We start from the raw sequence: 17,917 nt of genomic DNA, 5'->3' as shown, positions 1-17,917 counted from the left end.
CAAGGCACTGAAGACGGGCAGATGCCATCTCTGCTGGGATGTAAAGGTGTTGCTGTTGGTGCCTACTACCACTTCTGTGACAGGGCTGTTCTGTTGGTTGGGTGAGGCAAGGTTTCCAATGGAGCAGGGATGCAGGAATGTGAAAGCTGCGGAGCTTCAAAATTAACACTGTCTGCAGAAGCTCAAGAAAATGCCTGTAGGAAAAGAAATGCTTGACTACATAAGCAGAAAGGTGGCTTACTGGCAGAGACACAAATTATGTAAAAATCAGGAAATGTTTCTTCCATCTGCAAAATTTGGGATGACTGACTGGGTACTGATCTAGAAAAGACAAGTATCATCAGCACAGGAAGTCGTGTGGCTTTACATATGCTCTCTGAAATCTCTTCCAAACATAGCTCTGCAGGTGGCACAGAGGAGCTACAGATGGGGCAGCAGGGATGTGGGGGCAGGTTTTGCTGCTCTCTGCCCATACAGCTCAAGGAGCAGCCTCCAGGCGAAGAGAGAGTGCATCTTGGCAGGGAGAAGTTAAAGCTAAGGGGCTCCACCAGCAGCTTCACTGTTCTGAAATGCAATGCCTCTTGACATGAATTCTGCCCTTCTTCACTGTGAAATAATATTCTCTTTTTCTTATGGGCTTTGATGTCCAGCGAGAGGGTTATCACGGGTAACCATGAAGAAATGCCACATTCAGACAAATTGCTTCTATGTTGACACTGTGGTTAGAAAGAGATCACAGGACTAGTTTTACTTAGGTCTTGCCTAGACTGAAAAAGGGTGTACCAAGGCATCAGAGCCATCAGGGATAGAGCCCTTTTCTACTTACGTGTATAAAAACATAGAATTCCATAGCTCTTCCTAGTTTGCCCCATTGCACAAGAAATACGGATACTGGCTTTGATGGATGTATACAAGTATGTCTCAGCCTACACTTATGGACAGGTTCAGGGAGATAAGGACCTGTGAAAGTCCCTGGATTATGACCCTAATTTTGATGGAATCAAACGCTCGGTGCCCCCGTCGGTGACGTGCGCCGCAGAAGCGCGCTGCCCGCCCGGTGACAGAGGAAAGACGAGCAGCCGCGGGCCAGTCGTCTGTCGCCTGCGGGCGCGGGATGGCCGCCCGCTCTCCCTCCGCAGCAAGTCCGTTGCGTTGCAAGTTTGCGCCGCTCTGCACCGCTGGAAAAGCTCCAAAGCGCGGGGGGCGTAGCTAAAAGCGAGCATGAGTCGTCCAAAAAAAAAGTAAATCCTGGGGAAGGCAGCGAGCGGCCGAGACGTGCTGTCCTGTCCCGTCCCGTCCCGCCGGGGAAGGCGGGAGGAGGCAGGCAAGGAGGAGGGGTTTGGGGGAAAGCAGCGTCGGCTTAAGAGGCGGGGAGCCCGCGGCTGTGCCGTGCCGTGTTGTTCCGCGCTGTGTCGTGTCGTGCCGTGCCGTGCCGGCGGGATGGAGGAGCGCTACAGCAAGGCTGAGACCCTCGCCCTGCGGAGGAAGCACATCGGGTAGGGGCTAGGAGCTTGGCCGGGGGCGGGATGATGATGAGGAGGAGAAAGGTCTCCGGCGGCTGCACTGTCCCCCCCGGCGGTGCCACTGCCCGGGCGGCCCGGCTGAGCGCTGCCGGGGGCTGACAGCGCTGGAGCTCCGGCTGGGACAGATGACAGAGCTGGGCTCCGGGAGCCCCGAGAGGGGACACGGCTCGTCAGCCCTTTTCCGTCCACCTCTAATTCCCTCGGCGGCAGGAGGATGCAGTCTTTTAACACAGCACATCAAACCCTACATCACTTTTTCTAGAGATCAGAGCAAGCAACCTGAGTGTGGTACCCAGGTATATGTCTAAATTGCGGTTGTGCAGGTGTTTGGGTTTTGGTTTTGGTTTGAAGTTTTTTTTGTTGTTTTGGGTTTTTTTGTGAATAAACTGTGTGCTCCTGGAAAATAGACGTCTCTGTTAAATGAAGCTGAGGAGCTTGCTAAATCTCAGTCTAAGTGGGAGAAATGCAGAAAGGCAGCCGGCAGCTGGGACCTGAGCAATAGTCCTAGCTGTGCACTTTTCTGATCCCACTGTATTGCAATATTAGTTACACCAGAATGTGCAGCTATAATTCTTTTATTTCAGTAGGTGTTGCCAAGTGAAAGCGAGTCCAGATTGTTAAAACCAGTACTGGTTATTTGCTGATTGCATTCTAAATGTATGGCATATATAGAAAGCTCAATAAAGATTCATAAAAGTCGTCCTCATGAAGCTCACATATCAGCTTCTCTTTGGGTCCAGCTCAATGTTACGGGACTTTCCTGTGCAAGGATTAGGGGATCAGGCTGTGCTGGGCAACCAAAAAGAAACTTTCACAAATCAGACTGACCTGCTGTAGAAGAAAAATCTGTGGTCAAGATCTGGCTGATGATGATGATGGTGTGCATTGTTTTTAAAATGTATCAGAGCAGTAGCTGAAGATGTCAGAAAAGACCTATGCAAGGGGGCTAGAAATTGTGAGAAAGCAAGTAAACAACTTCACTTTCTCGGGGTCACATTTAGGCTTTACAAGTTCAGAATCTCAAAATACCCAACAATAACTCTTGACTTACCTGGAAACAACTGTGTTTATCCAAGGTCACATAAACATTGCCAAAAGTTCAGAAGGCTTTCCTTCTGGTCAGTGATATCATTCAACATAACTACATTGGCATGTTCCCGTCGGGGGTTGGGGGGTGAGAGGAGAGAGTACTTTGAATAATTTTACAAGCAGTCTAAATTTTGCTGGAAGCGATGTGGGTTCTTATGAAAAGCTGGTTTTAAAGATTTTATCCAAAGCAGTCAGGATGAAATAGTGAGGGTTTTAAGACCTGCTCGGTACCTCTGAAAATAAAGCCAGAAAAGCATTAGTGTTTTGTTCTTGAATGTGACCTCTATATGGTACAGTCATCCATTGCGTAATGAGTTTTTGGCTATAGTATAAAAGTATGTTTAACAACATAACTTTATTCCCAGTGAGTTAATTGACCATACATGTTTGTAAGGCATGTAAACAAACTGAGGTGCAGCCTAGAAACACAGCAGGACATATAAGGACCTGGAATGACCTGCAGTCACTGTGCTCCTGTGGAACCACTTGCAGAGTCATGCTTTGAATACACCCTTATTACAGACCTACTTCTGTTCCCACTGTGCCTGGGGAGGGGCACAGGGGCTGTTTTTAATTTCAGCAAGAGCCCTGCTTGCCCACCATCTGAACCACTCACAAGCTCATTGCAGAGGGAGGCGGTTGTCTCCAGAGTTGCAAAAAATCACCCCACCCCCCACATTCAAAGGAGGGGGAGCAACTGAGAAATCTAAAATTATGTTATTTTATAATCTTTTAATTTTTTTTTAGGCCTTCCTGCAAAGTTTTCTTTGCCAAGGACCCTCTGAAGATAGTGCGTGCTCAGGGCCAATATATGTTTGATGAGAAAGGAGAAAAATACTTAGACTGTATCAACAATGTTGCACATGGTAAGCAGATTCACCAGTAAGACTGTTCCTACTCCTTAATTTCTAATAGGGATCAGAACATGCTTCTTCCAAGTGATGATGTTCACAGTGTTGCTCTGAATCTTGTTGTGTGGTTCAATAACTGACTGCTTGCTAGTAATAACTAATTATTTTCCCCTTTAGTTGGCCACAGTCATCCATACGTGACAAAGGCTGCAACAAAACAGATGGAACTGCTCAATACAAATTCCCGGTTCCTGCATGACAACCTTGTTCAGTATGCACAGCGTCTTACAGCCACCCTGCCTGAGAAACTTTCCGTTTGCTATTTTGTTAATTCTGGGTATGTCTGACTGTTTGATTTTTTCCATTATGACTACTTTGCTCCTGTTGAGATGGACACTCAGAACAGCTTGGTCTAAATCTTACTAAGTAGGACTTAGTAATAAGCAACAAAAATATTTCCAGTACTGATCGAAGGATCCTTCCTATTTGTACTGTCATATTTAGTGTGCGTAATGCAAGAGATCCAAAACATAAAACTGGTTTGCTGAAAGCTGTGCAAACAAGGGGGAAAAAAGCAAGTAAAGCAAATTAGACTGCAAATTGGTGAACGTTAGATACAGATTAGTGAATGCTATCTGTAAATTGACATATGACCTTGGAAAGGAGTAGTCTTCTTTAGGCGGTCCATTTAGTCTGTGATTGCTTACGTTGCCAGAACAGAAAACCTGCAGGGACTTGTGAGCAGAGGGGCTGCTACAGTTCAGGCTGGAAGTTTGAGTCTTCGTCTGGGGAGCAGATTCACATTCTCTGCTGCCTGATGGTGTAAGCACTGGGGAGGACGGAGACATCATGGAGGGTGGGAGATGGGGGTTGGCATGCTGTTGCTTTTTGAGGGTTTGGGGCTGCATTGCACTCTCAGCTGCAAAGCGGTCGCGCTTGTACCAAGAGGAGGTAAATGTCTGAAAGCAAACTGGGGGAAGGAGAGAAAGCATCTCTTTGTTTGCTATTTATACAAAGAGCCATTTTTATTTCGCCCTCTTACATGGCATTTAGTCTCAACCTTAGCATTGTAATCTGTATGGTAACAGAGCCTGCTGTGTTGATTTATTATATCCATTAATCCCATGCTTCGTCTTCTGTGTCAGAATACCATTTTAATTGGAAGCCTTTCCTCACTGTTTTGTGGCTGTTTCTGTTATTACGCAGGTCTGAAGCAAATGATCTTGCTTTGCGACTGGCTCGGCAGTACCATGGGCACCAAGATGTGATCACCCTTGAAAAGTAAGTACGTAGAGCACCTTAGGTGAATGCAGCCAGCAACTCCTGCCATTACTTCAGAAGTGGCTTTGCAGTAACCCCCTGCTGTTTGTACTCCACTCTCTGCTGAAAGAAAAGCTTTGTTGCTTTCATACTAGAACAGGTCAGGAAATCCCTTTTCCACATTTGGATAAACACAAGTTTTGAAGATCTCTGAAAAATAAGCTTGTCACTACCTCAAAAGGTCAGTCACCTGTTACAGGGCATTTCCCACAGAGACTCCTGAAGCAATTCAGGCCAAAGACTTGAATGTTGGTTTCCAACATCAATGATTGGTCTGGCCACAGGGCTGCTCTGGAAAAGGGATTTCTGTCTGTCACACTCTACTGGATATGTTTCTTTTTGTACAAGTAAATATTCTGTGGGCGAGAAGAAAGATCCTGTAACTCTGCAGCAGTGCTGCACTGATGCTCAACTCTCCTCCGGTGAACACAAGTATGTACACAAAACCAAGCAGCTCCAAAATCAGGAGGCACTGAGCAAGCCATCACCCATGGGGAAGGTGGCCAATCGTGTCTCTGGGTTTCCCTTGCTGAGATGCAGCTGTAGGCCTGGATCTTCTTCTCAGGTTGTGATAAGGAAGTTCAGCCAGAGCAACTGCAAGAGCACATGTCTCTGTTGGAACAGCACAAAGCTTGTTTGACTCAGCCATGCTCAGATCCCTGTTAGCCCTCCTTGACTCACATGGCCAAGATTTGGAGCCATTGAGAGTAGCTTCCACCAGGAGAGGCTGAGGGTGGAGCTGGCTCTGTCACTGTGTCACTGCAAAATCTTCCTGAACACCACAAGATATTTCTTTGCCCTGATTCCCACACTCTGTAGGCTTTTATACCATAGCACCATCGCAGTCAAGGAAGGCTTTCTGTCCTTACTTTGTGTCCATTAGCAGATTTTGTTGGCTAGTAGAAAGTTGTTAAGAACACAAAGGAGTTCGAACACATCCTCTGTACCCTGTGTGTGTGCTATTAGGAGATTGTGACATGTCTTTGGTTTGCTTTGCAGTTCCTTTCGCTTCAAGTTTATGGCTGAAATAGAGTGTTTATTCCCTGAATGAAGCTGCTACATGCTTTAGGCTCAAAAGACTGTTTCCTCATTTCTAAATCAAATTGGCCTTGGTAGTAACCAGCTTTAGAATACTTTGTGATATAAGGCTTTTATATTCAAACAATATTTATACTTATCCTGAAAGTGGCTTCAGCCGAACATTCTAGCCTGTAGGGTCTTCAGGGCAGATAGCAGTGTGCTGCTGCTGCCGCATAAGATCCCCACCTTCAAATGCAATGCACATTCTTGAGAGTCTCTGGTACGGTGTTGGGGTCTAGTTTGCAAAGCTTGGGTTGGCCAGAGTGGTCCTCACATGTTGGAAATGAGGGAGCTGGACCCACCCTTGTGCTGCTAGGTAAGGCTGCTAGGAGAGCCACCTTGGAGGTAGTGTGGTCCAGGGCATGTCATCTTGGTCTGTCCCCATGCTGGCACTTGATTTTATGCAAGAAAAAAGCCTCCTGGTTCCAGTCTTGCTAGTGAATTAAAGTCAACAGCAATTTCATATTGCCTTTGAGAGAAAAACTGAATAGATTAAATCAAGATCACTTAACAAACAGTGCTACTGTGTTGCAGATACAGTTGTTTGTTCTGGATTATTTATGGGCACAACTGTAAATTCAGCTCTTCTATACATTTGGTGAAAAGTGACTTCAATATTTAACACTTATACAGTGCTTACCATGGCCATATTACATCTCTGATTGACATCAGTCCCTATAAATTTAATCAGCTGGGAAAGGACAGCAAGAAGGAGTTTGTGCATGTGGTAAGTGTGGTTTTTTGCTTTTTGTCATTTTCATGCTTGTTATGCAGCATATTGAATTACCCCCTTCTGGTGTAAAAACACTTTCATTCTGTTTTGCTGATGCTAGAGTACATACACTTATCTGTTTGACAGTGAATTAAACACAGGAAAATTGTTTGCTTTTGGATTTCTAAAAGGATATTCAGCTGTGAGGCTGATTTCCTGCAGAACACTACAGGTTTCTTGAGTCACTGCGCTATGCAGTTACAAAGTTTGAAGAAATTAGCCACTATCTGTTGTATTGGTTTGAATAAAGATATGCAGGACTTTTGAGTTTACTTCCAAAAATTGGAAAGGCAGACCCCACAAGTTCACACAGATCTGGGTATAGAGCTCATGGGTGTCCAACTGAGTGCAATACAGTTTGATTTTCTGTCTGAACTTATATATCTTACAAAGACAAAAATCATTCTCAGCCCAGAGATGTACACCAAGGAGGTCTTTCCTAGCTAGACCTCCTTGCATTAAGCACACTGCTGAAGTAGTATCCACCTTTTTATACAAGTTCGTTTCTCTTATTTACCGAACCATTTGTAGAAGGTGGAAGGTCGTACAGACTCGTACCAGGACTAGGATGCTGGAAGGGAAGTGACAGACTGGAAAAGCCCATTCTCCCATTGCAGAAATGGATCATTCTGCAAGAATCTGAAATAAGAGGAGGGGTGAGGACTCAGTATTGTGTCTTGGGGGAGAGGAGGGACGGTCTTGAAAGGTGGATGATGTAGGTGATGCTCTTTCAACAGCTGTTGAACACATCACAGGGCTGGATTTTAAGCATTTTTGCAATTCCATGCAGAATTCAGGCTGTACTATTATTATTTATCTGTGTGGAAAGACAAAAATTGCAGAGCAATAGAAAATAAAGTAAATGTTTCATAGAAGGATGGGCTTTAAGAAAAAAATATTTAAAAATTGGTCTTCTCAGGCTCCTTCTCCAGATATCTACAGAGGGAAATATAAAGAAGACCACCCAGATCCAGCAAGTGCTTATGCTGAAGAGGTGAAAAAGATTATTGAAGAAACACAGAAGAATGGACGTAAGGTGTGTGTTTTGTGCTCTATAAATGCTGAGGCTTCATCTGTGAAGTGTGGCATGGGGGCTTGAAACAGGCAATTAAGGACATGTTTCTTTACTCAGTTTCCTTGCTTCCCCCCACCCTTCATTTTCTGTGGTGGGTTCTGTGTTCAAAGTGTGTTCAAAATGTTCAAAATTTTTCTACCTGATGTTCTTATTATAGTATTTCTAGGCATCAATGAAAGGATCAGTAATACAATTGTAAATAAGCAGATACAACAAAAGCAGTTTTATTTCTTATTTTATGCATTGAATCAGTAGATTGTAAATATCTTAGGGCAAGCTTTGAGGTCAGATGAGAAACTGCATCACAAATTCTAGCAAGGATATGTCAAAGTCTCCAGGACATGGAGAAAATATGCTGGATAAAATCTTGATATTACATTTCCAGGTCTAGTAGCTTGAGGTAGCTTTGTAGTCATCTAAAAAGGTGTACCCTTCAATCATTTACAATACGACTGTGAGAAAAACAGACAATTCCTGAACAAGTTTACCTAAAATGTGTGTTAATGTTTTGTATGATGGCATTAGTGTTTTGAGACATGTAGGGCTTGATCCAAAGCCCACTGAAGTCCCAGAAGACTTCAGTGGGGGTTGGAACAACATGTTCTTATCTAGTCCAGTGCACTTACATCACTCTTCTTATAGTTTCTTCATCAACTTTTTTTTTATTCTCTACTAACGGATAGTTTTGTTTTTTCTTCCCTTGTTTCCTTTCTTTTGCATATTTCTTAGGTTTTGGTGACATAGACCTGTGGCAGGACAAGTTGTGCTAAAGGCTAAGCCTCACATGTTATGGGAAGCTTCGTACTCTCATGCCGTAGCATGCCTCTTCAAATATAGTGTACGGTTCTTTACACGTTACTGCTCGGCCTTGTTTCCAGGAAGACTGCACCAGCCCAGAGAGACCTCTTGATGCTCAGGGAGGGGTTCACAAGTGGTGTGGGGATGCAATCCCTTAAATAGCAGACTTATGCCGAGACTTTGGGGTAATATCGTATCTCTGCTGCATAGACCTCTGCTGTTGACAAGAAACGAATTTTGATGTTCCAGTGTATCTGATCCGCTGCTCTTACCCTTCCTGACTTGAAATAACTTTCTTTTTCATTCCTAGCAACTGGAATTATTTCATCTATAGAATTTTTCTCCTCTTTTGTCAAGTGCCTCATGCTGACATTTTACTTGCGTAGTTACTTTCATTAAGCAGGGGTGCCCAAAGGGTAGCCTCAGGTCATCTTACAGTTCAGCTTCTACCCACCTCTAGCTGGTGTTCAGGATTGAACAAAAAAGCTGATTGCCACATGTACACATTACTGGAGAGCCTTGGCATTAAGCAAGTTTCATTAACCTCTTGAGGAAACGAGTTTCACACACAACACGGTTGTGTGTCTCCTGTAAATTGAAATTTGTAAATAAGTTTACACAGCTCCCAGGAGCCTGATCCAAAATCCACTGACACCAGTAAGTATCTTCCACTTCAACAGCTGTAGGACTAGAGCTTAATAGAGGTCACTGTATTCCCATCAGGTCGCAAAGGTGGCCCTGGCTACTGCAAATTTGGGCACCCCAGATTACAAAATGAATAAATTCTTTAGCCATAGCTGTTGTCAAGAGGCCTCAGTTGTCCAGCCCATTGCGTGGTTAAATTAAGGCACACATTTAAACACTTACTTCTAGACTGTTAGATATTTGTGTAAACGCCAAGCAGATGAGCACAGTTCTCACCTGAGTTTGTTTTTTGTAGATTGCTGCCTTTATAGCTGAATCCATGCAGAGCTGTGGAGGCCAAGTAATTCCACCTGTGGGCTATTTCCAGAAAGTGGCAGAGTACGTACATCACTGCAAAAGGGTGTAACTGGAAAAATAACTAAAGAAACAGGTTTTTGACTGTAGGCTTACCTAATCAATTAAGCTATCACCCTCTTTTGGGTTTGGCTATCTGTGGTTCCTTTCTACTTTTTGAAGAGTATGATTCCACTTCTATTTTTTTATGGAACATCAGCTGACTAATTGTTTTTAGCTGGATAATTGTCTTTCCTTTTCTATCTTTAATACTTAGGCCACAAGTTTGATGGATGATGAAGTTGACCCTTCATAGATAGAACCCTGCAGTACCATTACAGTGCCCTATTTTGTATCAAAATATCAGATTTTTTTTCTTAACAGTAAGCAAACTGAAAATTTTATCAATTGAAATAGCTATAGCTGTGTTTCAGCAGCCACATTCTTTCTTTTTTCCTAACCTGGTCTCTCTCTGGAGAATTTCTGTAGTAGAAACTCCCCTGTCCCAGACTGCCTACCTGAGATGTGTACTGCAGCTCTAGTCATTCAAGCTATTCTATTTGTTTTCAGGTATGTGCGTGCGGTAGGTGGAGTGTTCATAGCTGATGAAGTCCAAGTTGGCTTTGGCAGAGTTGGGAAGCATTTTTGGGCATTCCAGCTGCAAGGTGAAGACTTTGTGCCTGACATTGTCACCATGGGAAAACCCATTGGCAATGGCCACCCTATGTCTTGTGTGGTCACAACAAGGGAAATCGCTGAAAGTTTTGGTGCTTCGGGGATGGAGTATTTCAATACAGTAAGTTTGTATGTGAAAGTTTACCTTCTTTTATTTTGGTCTGCATTTAGCAGTTAGAAGTTGTTCAGGTGATTCAGCTTATATCTGCATCCATCACTGCATCACATTACTTGAGAGTCAACCACAGTCTAATACCTAAATGCAAGTGGAGAAGCTTTGAAATATGCTCTGTATCAAGTGACATATCTTAATATGAACCAGGACTAGCTCTCTGGCAAGCCATGCATGTCAGCGCACATCCATACAGATAAATTCTTCCTTCTCTTTCTCTCTCCCTGCTCTGGAATGTTGGCCATGTAAAATTTCATTTTCTAGGACAGGGTCTGTGTTGGTGGCGTTCATGCCCTGGCAGACCTTGCTCTGCAGTTGTCACCTAACAAAACCCTAACAAAAAAAGGTGACCCTTTACCACAAAACATTTGAGCTGCCTGCATGCCACAGAGAAGCAGCTTTCTTCTCGTTTACTGAGTCCTCTTTCTGCTCCCGTGATTGAGTCTTCTTTCCAGCTACCTTGAATCCCCTGGTTTTAATGGAGTTTGTACCCTCTAGTTCAAGACATAGCAGATCTATCACCCTCCCACTGCTCTTCGCAGGAGTATTTTGCCTGCACATATAATAGGCAAACCATGAGAGCAGCTTGAACACTTCAGCAGTGAAATTTTAAATTACTGAAACTCAATGCAGGGGAGGGATCCCTTGGGCCTCTTACACTGCCCAGAGTGTAGGGGATGGTGCTCCACAGCCTGCACGGCATAAAATCTCCACCTCTTCAAGCATTCCTCAGGACATGCCAATCCAGAGAGAGAAAGCGAAGGATAGGCACAGTTGAATGTTTCTTGATGGGTTTTGTTTTGCTGTTTGTCTTTACTATCAGTTTGGAGGCAATCCAGTGTCTTGTGCTATTGGTTTGGCTGTGCTGGAGGTAATAGAACAAGAAGATCTTCAAGGAAATGCTACACGTGTAGGAAATTATCTCCTGGAGTTGCTGGCTGAGCAAAAGGAGAAACATCCCTTAGTGGGAGATATTAGGTAGGTGCCTTACAGCAATGTCAGAGAAGAACAATAACTGTGCTAGAAAAATAAACAAGTTGGGGGTGCTGGGAACACAGAAACATTATGTCATGATTACGCTACACCTTTTTTAAAATGGACTACGCAAAACTGATACTGTAAGGCAGTATATTTTTCAAAGTTGTCCATCCATCTACTTAGAATTCAGCTTCAGAATTCAGCTCTGAAGTGTAGTCACTAGAAAAGCTCTTGGAGAGAGTAAGAGGAAGAGCCATGCGCATGCAATAGCCTAATTGTCAGTGCACTGTTGGGATGTTGGACCTTGTTCGAATCTCTGGTCCATTTCACTTGGAGATGTTAGTGTGGGTTTTCCTCATCTCATGTTACTACCATGAAAACTGCCTTCAGGTTGGCGGAGGAAGGGGGTATTGAGTGGTGAGGGGTTTTTTAGTTCTTGGTTTTGATTATTTGTCTTCCACTGTTCCCTGGCTTGAGGTTTGCAGAGTAAGAGAGAAAGAATATTATTCTATCATTCTTAACTGGCCACATAGCCTTAATACGCCCGCTAAATTTATTTGTCCAGAAATACCTATTATCCCACTTGATCATCTGAAGTAGCCAGAGCCAAAAGATGGCCAAAGAGAACACCTCCTCTCTTTCCTGCTCTTTCTCCCTTGTGCCCCAGGCAAGGGAACTGTAGTTTTTAGAAACAGGTTTTGCATTTTCTTGCAGCAGAAGGCTGGGGTTACTGACACTGGATTTCACTGATTTGTATTTTTTGTCTCTGCTCCAGGGGTGTTGGATTGTTTGTTGGAGTGGATCTGGTGAAAGATCAACGAAAGAGAACACCAGCCACAGCTGAAGCCCTTCACCTTATTTACAAGTAAATGGCTTTTAAAGACTATGTTCAGTGATCAAACCCTACTAATATTCCCCAGCAGCTAGTCATTAATTTCAGTCTAAATTTGCGTAGCTTTTGATAACATAGCACAAGGGAAAAAAGTTTCAAAATCTGACTTGGTCACAATACAGTTTTATATCTTATACCTTTATACACTTTTTGTGTCTAACACAGAAGTTTCCTCTTTCCACAGGCTGAAGGAGCATCAAATCCTTCTTAGTGCAGATGGACCCCACAGAAATGTACTAAAATTTAAACCACCAATGTGTTTCACAATGGAAGATGCAAAACACGTAGTGGAGACAATTGATGCACTTCTCACAGGTATGTATGCTTTGGCACGCGAAGAAATGCTCTTCTTTGTTCATTTCTAGATGACCCAGTAGAAACACCAGCCACCATAATCTAGGCCATTACATGCAAGAGAAGGTAATCAATTACATTTCTTACCACTTGTCCACACTGCTGTTCTTAATGCCAATTATTATAAATAAGTAAAAAGCTCCATACATACTTCATCCAATATTTTAAGCAAAATCCTGCTCTTGATCCTTTCTCTCACAATCGTAGTGTTACTACTCACTTCTGGTCACATATGCTGTGTATTAAGGAGCAAATATATTCATTCAGACAGACCTGAAAGACACTGGTGAAACTTTCCATAAGGTGCTCTACCCTTTTTATTTTATTTTAACTGGCGTACTGGAACATGGTTGTCTCACTTAAATTTAGCCTGAAAGTTTTCAGGCTCCATTTATCTTCTACCTGGGGACCAATCCAGGTGAAAATAATGTACACTAGGTATACTATTAACATAAGGACTCTCCAAGCCCATGCGACATTGAATGCTCCCATCTCCTGAGATTGTAACAGCTGGAGTTAGACTAGCACAAACTGGCAGGATAAAGGGAGAATTCAGCTCTGAAAGGTCTGTCTGAACCCCCATGCTACAGTCAAGCCTCTAATTTCATTCTTTTCTCTCCAAGCTACACAGTCCAGATACGTTAATCACATTGCCTCAGAAAAATGTTTTAGGAAGTATTCATCATTCTTCAGTTATTCTTCTGTGTAATAAATGCTCAGAGGAATAGCTGATTAGGTATTCTTTACTTCAGCCAGCTGTTAAATTGACTGTATGTTTACTTACCCCAGTTCATTTGTAATTTCATTATTTTATTACTTTTTTTAGAAATTGAAGAGGCCACTGGAATGAAGACAGAAAATAATGCATCTGCAAATGCACAGTATAAAAGAAAAGTATGTTTTGAATTTTTTTTAACTCTTATTCAGATAGGTGTTTGGTAAAGCAAGTATAAATTGCTTTGGTAGAGCACACCTTCATTTTTGGTGGTGTGAGTAGTTCTGTGCCTTGAAACTGAGCTCAGAACGTAACCCGTTACTAGAAACCTGAGAGGATTGTGTTACTGAGGAAAATTTAAAAAGAGCAGAGTAATACAGACCTACAACAAGAATCATGTTATACCCCTTGCCTTGTCTGCCTTGTGAGCAAACAAGACCAGCCAGACTTTGGGCTGGACAAAATTGTGAACTCAACAGTCAACAACTTTACTAGTTCTAGTTATTGCGTGCTACTGACGGATATTTGGCTTTCTAAGCAAGCCTTCAGCCTGGAAGGTGTCCAAGTTTTCAGAGAATGCCAAGGATTTTGTTTCCACCATAGCTCTTTGAGTATGAATGGCTGACATGCATCCAAATTAGGACTTCTTAGGTTGCAGCCCCAGCTTTGGATAAATCATCTATGATTTCTCACAGCCTTAAAAACCTGTCACCCGCTGTGTTTATAGGAAAGCTCACTGAGTTGTTCCTTGGTGAGTTTTTCAGTGATGGTGCAAATAGTGTGAAGGCAATATTTCAGCTGCATAGGGATGTAGTAATTAAGGCAGAGACCCTATGGATTATTGGTTATCTAAATTTTATACTAGATTTGGGGTGCAAGCCTCCTCTTACAGACGTGTACACATTCAGTTCAATTTCTTTCAAAACTAAGAAGTTGGGCCACTGAAAGAGGAAAGTCAGGCAGAGCTACCTAATGGGAACCAGTGGCTGCCAGTTGGAAGACACACATGTGCCTTCATAGACGTTTCATTTCTGTTTCAGACAATGGAAGGGAGCTCTCAATCGGAAGGTTCAAATGAAAGCATCAGCCATATCAATGGAGCTGCCTGCAGACAAGAAAATGGGCTTTACTCTAAAAAATGCTCACTGACAAGTGAAACAATAAGAACATGAAGAAGGAAAGTTTCCTCATTCAGTTTGAATTTGTATCCGGATTGCTTTCAAGAAGAAGAGTGCAACAGTCCTGTGATCTGTTTGAAGCCTAGTCCTGCCTTCCATAAGCTGATTGAATTCCTGTTAGCTTCAGTAGGAGTTTAAAATACCTTTTCAGATACATGAGCGGCAACTGCACCATGTGGCTTGAAATCTAGATGTGACAGAATGGACAAGTGATACATAAATACCTTGGTGCTGATGGCAGATTTGACATAGGTACACAAACTCAGTGAAATCTGTGCATTTACCTGTATTACACAGAATCTGAATTGCTTAACCACCTTACAAGCAAATGCCAATCCTATTAAGTTTAAAATTATCTGCTTAACATGCTATTTTAACAATATTTTAAATTTCAATATTTAATATTGAGATGTTAATTACTTCCCATGTTTTAATGGCTGAATTCACAAAACAATGCTTGAGAGAGAAATCGTTATTATCTTCCAGTGTAACTTAGGTCCTATGGACCATATTCCCAGCTAATGTAAATTGGTGTAGCTTTGTTAATGTCAACGATGTTCTATCAAGAGTCTACCACTGTGTGTGTAGAGACATGTTGTTTATGCAGAGCATTCTCACTTTATGTTCAAAGAAAATGGTGATTCTGGATCCTAATTTTCTATGGATAAAGCAACTTTTATAGATAACTATTTATAGAGAGTAATATTTTATCTTTTTTTTTCTTTTTTTTACCCAAAATTTTATATCTTCCCTTTCAGTCCAAAAAATATGCAAATAGAATATATGTCATTTCAGACACACTGATAGATTGAATTTAACCTGAGGGTCTCTCAAAATGAGGTTCCCGCGAACAGCCCAGGTTGTATTCCCATGGATTTTAGTTGTTTTGATCCAGTTGTAGCAGTGCTGTTACTTTTTGTCAGTGGTGATGAAGAGTCACATACCAGTTGCATGGGATCCTGACACGTAAATAGCTATGTTAACATTTGACAGATTACTAAAATGAGAGGACCACTGCATAAGACATGCATGCAACCACTGACTAACTGTGCTGCAGATATTTTAGACTTGACTTGTCAGTGTTAAATTTCAACAAAAGCACAGAAGCCCTGCTTCTCTTTAATACATGTAAAACTCCATGCTATAGAAGATACTGGGGGCTTTACAAATGGTTTGTACTTCAGAAAGAAAGGACAAAGTATATTTATTTCCTCTTAAATTTTAATACTCTGAGTTCTGCTTTTTTGTAATTGCTGCTAATGACCCTACTGATATGTCTGAAAATTGAGCACCTTATCTAATTTCGTGTTTTCCTCAGTTTGCTGTATTAATATTGATGTTTCTAGTGTAACATCTTCCAATATCTTCAAGCTGGCTTATTTTCTGTTTCATGATCCTTGAATAATTCTTCCATAAAATAAATCTCTTACAAATTATTTGTAATTATGATGTCCTCCACAAAGAGGTTTTTTGTTTTAATTTTATTCTTCAGTAACACCTATTTGATGAGGGAAGTAACTTCAGTTTTGGCTGGGGGTTGTCTCCATGCCAAAGCAGAACTGTGTTTTCCTGAGGCCCTGCGTGGCTCTCAGCTGCTGGCAGCTCTTCACTTCTAAGCCAGATGCTACCTCAGCTGCCTCAATTCAGCTCCTGCTAACCCTGCACCAGGAAGGAGGCCACAGGTCTTTCAGAACATGAAAATACGCAAAGACCTTAAGTCAAACTAATTTGGTGTGCATCCAAAGGCGCGGTTTAGGTCAGTCCCTGTATGGAGTGCAGCTGCTTATGTATTATACCTCATCCATTGCATGCAGCAGCAGCAGCACTTCCCAGCAAGCAAATGCTTGTACAATTTATTGAAAGGGTTAAGCTCAAAGGCACAGAGATCACCAGTCTATACTACGGGCACTGGCTGTTGTGGCAGGTCATTAAGTTTCAAAAGGATGTCAAAGAAAGAACAACAACAAAAAAAATATATCCAATTAGCCTAAATCTGAGGGGAGGTGAAGATTAAAACTTCATAAACACAAGGAGCCTGTACCTCTACCTCTACTCTGTCTTGCTTCTGCACACACTTGAAATAAACGGACAACGATTCCCCCAATTTACTAGTGTTTTTCACCCAGTTTCTGCTTCACAAGTGAGGAAGCTCTCTAGCTATTGGTTCTGCTCATGATGCAAGATGCAAGTTACCTAGAGCAACTAAGTCTTCTATTTTCTTTAAACAAGAGAAGCTGTCACTTCGATGAAGCACATGAAAAAAAAACCAAACACTGTCATTTAAATGAAGGAATCAATCCAGCAGTAACCAGGAGTTGAGCTGGATCTACTAGAATTGCTATTATTATATCATTGTTAATGTTCCTGCAGTATCTCATAGTCCACCTGCAAGATACTGTGAAGGGCTTACTAATTAAACGACTAAAGAATGGGAGAGTGGAAGCAGAAATAATTAAGGCTAAACACAGAGAAAGTAGTTCCAGTCAGCTGAACTGATCAAATATATTCCCTCCACTGAACAGGTAAGGCTTTTTTCCCCCTTTCCGACTGTTTCCCTTTTTCTTCTTTCTACCTCTCCTGTCCTGCCTGTGTAATTCTTGGCTATAGCCGTATGGTTCAACCTCCACCCTGGCCCTTACATTCATCAGATGTCTCTGTAAGCCAGTTCAACTCACTAACCTTGCAAAAAAAAATAAAACCATCCTTTTTTCCCCGTCAGTTTTCTGCAAGACTAATGAATAAGCTCATGAAGGAGGCCTGAGCCTGCACAGGCCATGCAGCAGGAGGAAGAGAAGATGGGGTGAGGGAAAGGCAGGATTCAATCCCAAGTAGGCATCACACGCTGGAGTGAGCTGGTTTCTTTTAGCTTCACTTTACCTAATAATCCTACTGAAAGCTGAATCAAGGTAATTTTATTGCATTCTCATAGTTTACCACTGTTTCAATCACTTTTATATGTTACGTTTAAGACATTCAAGCAAATAGGCTGGTTAAAACAAAGGAAAAAGAAAGGAGAGTGCTTACTGTGAAGGCTGATGGAAGAGTGACTCTGAGAGTCTGAATCCACTGCCAGTTAAGTCCCATACACAAAAGCAAGCATGACTGAACCTGCATGGAGTCAGAAAGCTGTGCCTTAGACAGCACTGTTCTGGGGAGAAGAATCAGGATCAAAAGTTGCCACATCAACACACCACCACCACTGAACTGCCAGGGAAAGAGAGCTTGCCACATGCCCACATCTGGGTAAATAAGCCACAGCCTTAGCTCCATTAAACATTGCAATGGGAATACTCTGAATAGAAGAATTATGCAGGAATATTACATTTTGTCTGTGATTTTTTAGATACATGGTTACTTAGACAAACAACACAGTCTTATCAGATAATATATTTATAATCTTCATAGCTGCTGTTAAGCTCAGTGGCTCTGAACTGACCAACAGCACTGACACAGCAAAGTCCAGAAGG

General features: G+C 42.3%; 1 protein-coding gene across 1 annotated transcript; it reads left to right on the top strand.

Moving 5' to 3' along the window:
* Nucleotides 1-1,387: 1,387 nt before the first annotated feature.
* ETNPPL (ethanolamine-phosphate phospho-lyase) lies at nt 1,388-17,168 on the top strand. The gene is made up of 13 exons (XM_030492650.1): nt 1,388-1,496; nt 3,360-3,478; nt 3,641-3,800; nt 4,670-4,744; nt 6,497-6,590; nt 7,555-7,671; nt 9,449-9,531; nt 10,057-10,282; nt 11,157-11,311; nt 12,087-12,176; nt 12,388-12,518; nt 13,384-13,451; nt 14,313-17,168. Exons 1-13 carry the CDS (start codon nt 1,441-1,443, stop codon nt 14,442-14,444), a joined length of 1,506 nt encoding a protein of 501 aa, XP_030348510.1. The 5' UTR covers nt 1,388-1,440; the 3' UTR covers nt 14,445-17,168.
* Nucleotides 17,169-17,917: the final 749 nt, after the last annotated feature.

Source organism: Strigops habroptila, chromosome 7 (genome assembly GCF_004027225.2).
Source record: "Strigops habroptila isolate Jane chromosome 7, bStrHab1.2.pri, whole genome shotgun sequence".
NCBI lineage: Eukaryota > Metazoa > Chordata > Aves > Psittaciformes > Psittacidae > Strigops > Strigops habroptila.
The sequence above is the reverse complement of the archived record's forward strand: the minus strand, read 5'-3'. Positions and strand labels throughout refer to the sequence as shown.

Bases quoted from the DNA above. Each gene is read 5' to 3' on its own strand.
- ETNPPL (XM_030492650.1), top strand. From the start codon at position 1,441: ATGGAGGAGCGCTACAGCAAGGCTGAGACCCTCGCCCTGCGGAGGAAG. The intron at 1,497-3,359 runs GTAGGGGCTAGG...ATTTTTTTTTAG, and splicing joins CTGCGGAGGAAGCACATCGG to GCCTTCCTGCAAAGTTTTCT. The intron at 6,591-7,554 runs GTAAGTGTGGTT...TGGTCTTCTCAG, and splicing joins AGAAGGAGTTTGTGCATGTG to GCTCCTTCTCCAGATATCTA.